Source organism: Somniosus microcephalus, chromosome 32 (genome assembly GCF_052327205.1).
Source record: "Somniosus microcephalus isolate GS21.2 chromosome 32, FLI_Smic_1.0, whole genome shotgun sequence".
In the NCBI taxonomy this organism is placed as follows: Eukaryota; Metazoa; Chordata; class Chondrichthyes; order Squaliformes; family Somniosidae; genus Somniosus; species Somniosus microcephalus.
Window position 1 is genome coordinate 23,766,545 of NC_141018.1, and position 7,861 is coordinate 23,774,405.

The 7,861-nt window shown below is 43.8% G+C and overlaps 1 protein-coding gene across 1 annotated transcript; it reads right to left on the reverse strand.

Annotated features, from left to right (window-relative positions):
- Positions 1–2,802: 2,802 nt before the first annotated feature.
- Positions 2,803–7,231, reverse strand: insyn1 (inhibitory synaptic factor 1). The gene is made up of 3 exons (XM_085972227.1): positions 6,931–7,231; positions 5,763–6,802; positions 2,803–4,538 (listed from the first exon to the last, which is right to left on the reverse strand). The coding sequence occupies exons 2-3, from the start codon at positions 5,913–5,915 to the stop codon at positions 3,765–3,767; spliced, it is 927 nt and encodes a 308-aa protein (XP_085828353.1). The 5' UTR covers positions 5,916–6,802; positions 6,931–7,231; the 3' UTR covers positions 2,803–3,764.
- Between the last annotated feature and the right edge of the window lie 630 nt (positions 7,232–7,861).

Here is a 7,861-nt window from a genome sequence, read left to right on the forward strand (position 1 = left end):
ACTGGAGAAGCTGGGATTGTTCTCCTTAGAGCAGAGAAGGCTAAGAGGAGATTTGATTGAGGTGTTTACAATCATGACGGGTTTAGATCAAGTAAATAAAAAGAAACTGTTTCCAATGGCTGAAGGGTCGATAACCAGAGGGCACAGATTTAAGGTACAAGAACCAAAGGCAAAATGAGGAAAAACTTTTTTACGCAATGAGTGGTTAGGATTTGGAATACACTGCCTGATAGGGCGGTGGATACAGATTCAATAGTAGCCTTCAAAAGGGAATTGGATAAATACTTGAAGGAGAAAACATTGCAAGGATATGGGGAAAGAGCGGGAGAGTGGGACTAACTGGATTGCTCTTCGAAAGAGCCGGTGCAGACTCGATGGGCTGAATGGCCTCCTTCTGTGCTGTGCTATTCTATGATTCTATAAGTTCAGCTAAGGCCTCCTATCTTTTATTCATATCAAGTCATGATTCTTGTGCTGGTATCACTTCCATCTTACTGAGACAGATACCATTAAGACAACAATCTAGTGTTTTAGCAAAATACTGCGGATGCTGGAAATCTGAAATGACAACAGAAAATGCTTAAAAACTCAGCAGGCCAGGCAACGTCCGTGGAGAGAGAAACAGAGTCAACGTTTCAGGTCGAAACCCTTCGTCAGGACTGAAAAAGCACAGGAAATGAAACAGATTAAAAGGCCAGTTTGGGGGTTGGGAAATGGGGATGAGAGAACAAAAGAGAAGTGAAGAGACATTAAGAGGTATTCAAAACCAGACGAGATGGTGATAGGACTAGTAAAGAGACAAAAGACAGCTTTAGATTAGGTGTGAAATACGCTGGTAGAATGAGAGACAGTTGCCATGTGGGAGAGAGAAAAAGGGGGAAGGGCACAAAACAAAGGTGTGGATAAAAAATCTAGTACTTTAATTAGCTCGAGCTCCCTTATTTCAAACTAGAGCCTGCTATATAGCTGTAGAACGATAAACTATTAGCAGATCGAGAGCAGTCTGGGATTATTACCCTACGGTTAGCCAATCAGAATGAGCAAGATGCATATAACTGTACAAGATATCAAATTTCCCCTTGGTCTGTTAGACGGGAATTGTATCCGTTTGGAGTGCCACCTAATGCTTTAATGTCTATACATTTGCTGGTGTCTCTCAGTCTTCCTGTGTGTCTGCTTCATGCTTCATGACAGATGGCCAAAGGGAGCCCAGAGCAGAAATCTTATACAGAAACCCCACTTCAGTGACGTCGCCATGACACAAACTGGGCCAGCTGCACCTTGCCTCTTACCCAGTCATATTGCCGGAGAGTGAAATTGATTTTTGTAAATTCTCCACACACCATGTTTCCGTTCCCCTGTCCAGCAGTTTTTAAAAAAATCATAAAACACAGGAGCAGTTTAGCACTGAGAGATATCAATAAGCGCACAGATGTCCTAAATGCAAAACCGAATGACAATTCAAAATGGATACACATTTCAATGACTTGGCATTATTGCAGATCCTGACACTATTGCACATCCTACATCAGAACTCCTTACACATCAACATAACTTCGGTTTTCATTCAGAACATTGGTACTATTCTTTGTTCTGTGTTATTTGGCTCAACGTAATCTGAACACACCATCAGGAAAATCTCCATATCAGATGGCAACGCTGGCTTGCATCCATTGGCAATGGTGAAAATCTTACTGATGAAGAAAATCCACTAACTTTCTATACAAACAATCGCACAAACCTCTTAGCGAATTTAAGACACCGATCCAATGCTAGGCGCCAGGAGATGTTGATAAGGAGCAAATCCCTTCATTGCTGTTCTAATTCCTCCAGAGCCAGCCATTATTTTTTCTATAATTGACTTCCTAGTGGCTCATAATCTGCATCAACGATTTCATTATTTGCTTTGTTGGGGGGAGGGCCGCAAGAAAATAATTACAAAGAGGTTTATTTAAGTCAATTGCTTCCATAACAAAACACACGGCCGATGTCCTTCCTTAAGATAAAGCAGCAGAGAGCAGAGAACGTGGCGAGGCCTGAAGGTTCAAACAGGAATAAGCCAGACCCGTTGTACACAAGCGGCCAGTTGTGAGCTTTCCGCACAAGTGACCAGCCATTCCCGTTCATCCCGAGGGCGCGAAGCTCTTCACTCAATCGTCAAACAAATTCCAGAAGGCACAATCTAAAACTGACAAACTCTTCCGTAATCCGTCACAGATGGGAATGCTGGGTGACTCACACGCATAATTATGACCCTCTAAATATCAAAAATTAACAATAACGCCCGTGGAATAAACATCTTTGAAAAAATATAATGGAAACATTGACATGTGCACCTTACGTTTAGAAACATGTCACACAGGCAAATGTCTTCTGCCGCACTTGAAGTATTAAAAAAGGCCATTTCTTCCTGGTTTCAAAGAAAATATTTAAAAAATATATAATTGTATTGATAAGACATTATGGCCTTAAAGATACAAGCCAGGCTAGACACAGTTCCCCCTTAGCAGCAGAATAATATGCGTTACAAAGTCCATATACAACAGCATCTTGCCTCACTTACTCCGAGAATACCACAGGAGGTTCTTGAGAGTAAATAGGTGTTGCTGACACCGAACTTCATAACATTGATGTATCTTTCAGCTATTGGGAGAATATTATTTTCAGGCAGTTTATTTTTCTTGCATTTACATTCATCATCATTTCCGGTGTGACAATTCTTGGGTGAGTTGAAAATCTTATATAGAACCTCTTTTCCTGTGCTTTTCCTTAAATTAACCTTGAAACTCAAGAGGTATTAGATAAAGTAGACACTGATTTATTGCATCAAATGAGTCAATGTTTTTGCTCTAAACAAACCATACATTATAACTTACAAATCAAACATGTAAACTTTTTCCAAGTTTCACAGTGTCTTTCACAAAATAAAATCCTGTAGGAACGAAATACTCTGTCTCGTTTCAAACCACTGTTCTGTTCTTTATCTGATATGTAAAATGATTAATATTAAACACCGTCACTTCTGTACCGGTTAGGGCAATCTCCGAGTGTACTTCAAGATACACTTAGATGGTACTCAATGGGTTAACTCTCCCGCTGAATATTATGGAAGCATTTATGCACAATTTGGTTTTTTTTAAATCACAAGATTCATATATTTTTCCAGTTGATTTCAAATGATACCATTCGTTTAGCGTTTTCACCATTCATTGCAGTTCTATCTAGTGCCACTTACTTATGTGGTCGTTGGATCATCCGAAATAGGTTAATGTTTCAACAAAGTGCGAAAATTATTCTGGACTGAAAAGGATTTAGAACAGACATCAGCAGTTGGAACTTATTTTATATTTAAAAAATAATAATCAAACAGAACCAATTAAAACCGGGACAGATTTAATTGCATGGGAAATAATAATGTGACGAGAACCATTATCAACGGCAGGACACTGCGAGGAAAAGCAGACCACATAGACAGGAAGGCTTGCATGGAAGCACGCTCTATTTACAGGCACAGTACTCAGGCAAGATTAAATACTGCGACTTAAGACAAAAATAAAAGCCTCCTACAATCTTGAAGGTACCAGGTAAAATAAAGCTAAAAAAAAGTAGATCCTTAAAGTGCATTTTTATGCAATTAGTTAATAGTTGCAAAATTTTGGAATCTACCTTTTCTGTAAAACATTTTGTTTTTATTTTATTGAAAATCCCTGAGCCTCATGGAGCCAATAGGTAGTCAAGCAATTTCCCTTCTGAAGGGGGGGTGGCTACTTCGTGTCCTCTTTCTTTGAGTTCTGTTGTGTTTTAGCGGACCCATATGTCAGGAGCGTCTGAGTGCTTTTGTGGGACACTGTCTGTGTGCTGTTATTTCGCATGATTTTTTTCCTAGCGGAGGGATTGCCTTTGGCTGTCACTGTGGGCTGCTGGCAGTGGTGACGTGGTTTGGAGACAGATGATGATGATGGTGATGATGATTTAGGTGCTGCACCACTAGCCCTATCGTGGCTGTGGTTAGTAGTTGTGGCAGCACCGGTGGTGGTCGCGTTATTCTCCTCCTCCTGCTTCTGCTCCTCGTCATCATCATCGTCGCAACACAACGCGTGATAGAGGACTTTGTCGCTGAAACGCACTCTCTCCCTGGTGCCCGAGGTCCTCGGGAGGGTCCTGTGGCCGGGGACACTGCTGATAGTCTCCTCGCTGGAAGAGTCAGGGCCATAACCCTCGGGTCCGTTAGGCACCAAGCCTCCGTTCATCATCCTGTAGTCTGGCTCCGATGGGGTGTGTGGGAGATCCTTGTCGTCTCCTCGGTCCACCTTGCTCACCTCCGGCGGCAGCTCCAGGAAGGAGCAGAACTCCCAGCTGTCGGAGAGGATGTCTGGAGTCAGGAATCCCAGCTGCCCGTAGTCAGACAAGGTCCCACATTTGTCATGGTTTCTCGCGGTGTCGCTGCTGGAGGTACTACTCATTGTGGCAGTGGTCCAGTCATCCGGCTCCAACTCAAAATCAAAATCAGATGTCAGCTTGTCGATCTGTTTCACTACCTACAAAAATCACAATACATTACCCTATAGGAAAGCCAAGGGGCTTTGAAAGTCACTGTTACTCAATAAACCGTGTTACTCAATAAACCATGTTACTCAATAAATTCTGTTACTCAATAAACCCTATGCATACCAATTGTCAGAAATGCACCTTGAACTAATATGGATTGGAGAAGGCAGTCAATGTATTCCAACGATTACGCATTAAACCTTTCTAATTATGCATATTTGCTCGTTAATGTCTTCGTTTGGAGTAATGGCAACTGGTTAACAGTACGAGGCTGCAAATTAATGTCAGGACTTCGACACACAAGGCGTATTATTAGATCCAGCGCGATTCATTCCGGGAAAGGGGACATTTGACAAATGCACACACACACAGGTTGAAAGTGGTGACAAGACACTCGCAGAAACCCTCTGGAACCATTCTGCCTGCTCCAACTCCCAGCTTTATTTTCTGTGTGTGTGTGTGTGGAACAGGTAAACGCGTGAATTAAGCACCGTATTACAGGAAAGCAATCAATCGATTTTAAAATGCTAATGTGCAGCTAGCGTTCAATGAAAGTGATTCAAGGCAAAGATGCACACAAAAAAAACGTGCGGGGAAACCAGAATCAGAAATGCTCCCAGACCGACAGGCGCCTGGTATTATGCCTTGATATTAATTATTAGGCGGGCTGCAGGGTGCATGCATGAGATCTGTATTGGAGGTTAGTATCAAGAAGGTCTGGATAACACTGAACAGTGGTTTTATAGAGAAAGGGGGTCACAGATGGGCAAAGAGATGTGTAACCCTTCCTCCGGTATCTTGCTATCCAGGCACCGTCTCTGTTTGGAGTCTGCCAAAGGGAACGGGGCTCTGCCATATGGACCCTTGCCTTAAAGCCGGCGACACGTTCAGGACAACAAGCATGATGGCAGATGGACGAAGTTTAGCAGTGCAAACAGGGGCAATATTGGCCGGATTTGAGCCACGCTCGCGTCCAGTCCCTCGTTACAGCTTCCCTTACAAACCTCACCCCCCACCCCCCCAACCTGCTCTCAAATCAACATTTTTTTCCCAGTGTTTGCAATTGCAAGCGTTAACATTGCATAACATGCAAAAAATAGCTCAGCCTGGCTGGGGAATGCAATGAGGATGCAGGGGTGGTGTTAGTGTTAATGACAAGCGGGACACGGTCTGGACCAGGATTTCTGGAAGACAAATGCAAACTATCTGCTTACCTCCTTCAGTTCCTTCGCCACCTCTTTCAGCTCCTGCAGGATAACTTCCAGCTGGTCAATCACCATTCTCATGCGGCTTCTGATGGCCTCTCTCACGGGAGGCTGAGCTGGGTTTTCACCGCTGTCCCTGGAGGAGATGTCCCTGGATGACATTATTCAGAGAGCTGGGAAGCGGCGGCCCACGCCGTCCATTCTCCTGGCTGATCCTCCGTCGAGTTGGCCGTGTCTGGCACACAAGGGGAGAACTCACCATCTTCACACTAACGCCAGGAGCAACCTTGCCCAAGGATCCCTCTCTCTCTCTCTCTCTCTCTTACATGGCAGATAGGCAAAGGTGCAGCGATTGGGTGGTAGGGGAGGATTTGGAGGGATCTCGGATCTCAAGTTTGCACCGATCAGTCTCTCTCTCTTATATATATATATAGATGATGAAATATTCCTCACTTCGTCCACTCGCTGCAGAATTAGAAGATGTCTGTTAGGTAGCTCGGCGTCTGCGCACTTGCAGCAGAGCCCGGACAACTTTGTGCCTTGCAATTCATAGCAAACATCTCAGGAGCTGCCCCTGGCATCCTGACTGCTCCCGTGTTCCTCCCCTGGCGTTAACCCTAGGATGGAGCCACATCACAACAAGCCGCAGAGCATTAAACATCCTTGCACATCTGGCGCTGGGGCGCCCCTCCGCCAAGCGTGCTGGGAACCACTCCCCAAACAAGCATCAGAAATGCCAACAAAAAATATATAGAAATAGAAATCCCTTCCAACTTCCCGGTTGCAAATTGAGGCATGGGAGGGGGGGCGGAAAGACACAAAAAAAAACACCGCATGCACTTTTAACAGCAGATTATAGGCAGGCATCATGCAGGCAAACCATGATGATGCCAAGCCTTCTCTTTAATGCCTTAGCTATCTCTCGATGTATCTCTCTTTCTATCTATCTATATATATAGGGGAGGAGGGTGACATTAATTGGCATGAAACATCAGTGAAATTGAGGCGTGCATGCGTCCAATTGCCCCGCTTTTTGCTCGATTCACCGGCTGCAGAGGAATGAAAAAACACACACACACGAGAAAAAAAAATCATGGATCAATTTTGAGCGCAATATGCAGTCAGCGTGCATTATATATATATATATATAAAATAAATGATCTCTCAGCATACTTACCTCGCCCCCATCGTCACCCCTCCCTATTTGGAAATCCCAATCTCTCCTTACAGAGCAGGTAATGCGAAAGGCTCTTCGCGTCGTCGAGACAGAAGTGCTCATTCCGGATTTGCTTTGCGATGCCTCTGTGCTGCTGAGGAGTCCGGCTCCCTTCCATCGGCCATTCTCTGCGTCAATGTGTAGAGATCCTCCTCGGCAGCTCCAGTCCAACCTATCTGATTAAATCTGGTAGCAAGGCAGAGAGTGAGAGAGAGAGGGAGAGGGAGAGAGACGCTTCCCTCTGTCGCCACTACTTGCAAAAAAATATATATCCCCCTACCCCTCCGCCCCCCCCCCCCCCCACCCCATGTAATGTATTTATTGTCACTCCGTTCATTGCTTGCCTGACCCAGAACTGAGGGGTGTAGCGTTGGGGGTGACTCTCCTCTGTAAACGCATTTTAAAGCAATTGTTCCAATTTAATTACAAAAAAATCTGGAGGAATCTGGGCCAAATTAAACAATGAAAAAAAAATGACAAACTCCCTCCAGGCAGAGCAACAGGCGAGTAATAAGGGATACAAATTGACACTAATGCACTCTGATACCCCCCACCTCCCCCACCAATTGATTCCTAATCTAAAGTTGTAATTTTACATTTTAAAATAGATTCCTAAATTTCCCCACAAATAATTTGCAAATATCGCAGGTTGTGGAGTCTAAATTCTACCTGAGAATATATATAGAATCAGGAGGCATGCATCAGCTGGAGAGGACAGGGTTAAAAAGTTGGATTTACCAAGATGTAATTCTAGTGTTTTATAATGCACAGTATTGAGGGCTGAGAACATTTCCTATTTACCAGTTTATTCAAATCACCCAGTCCACCAGAAATCTCTAATGATTTTCCTTTATTCTGCAAGTATTTGGAAACTGAGCAAAGTGTTTATTTA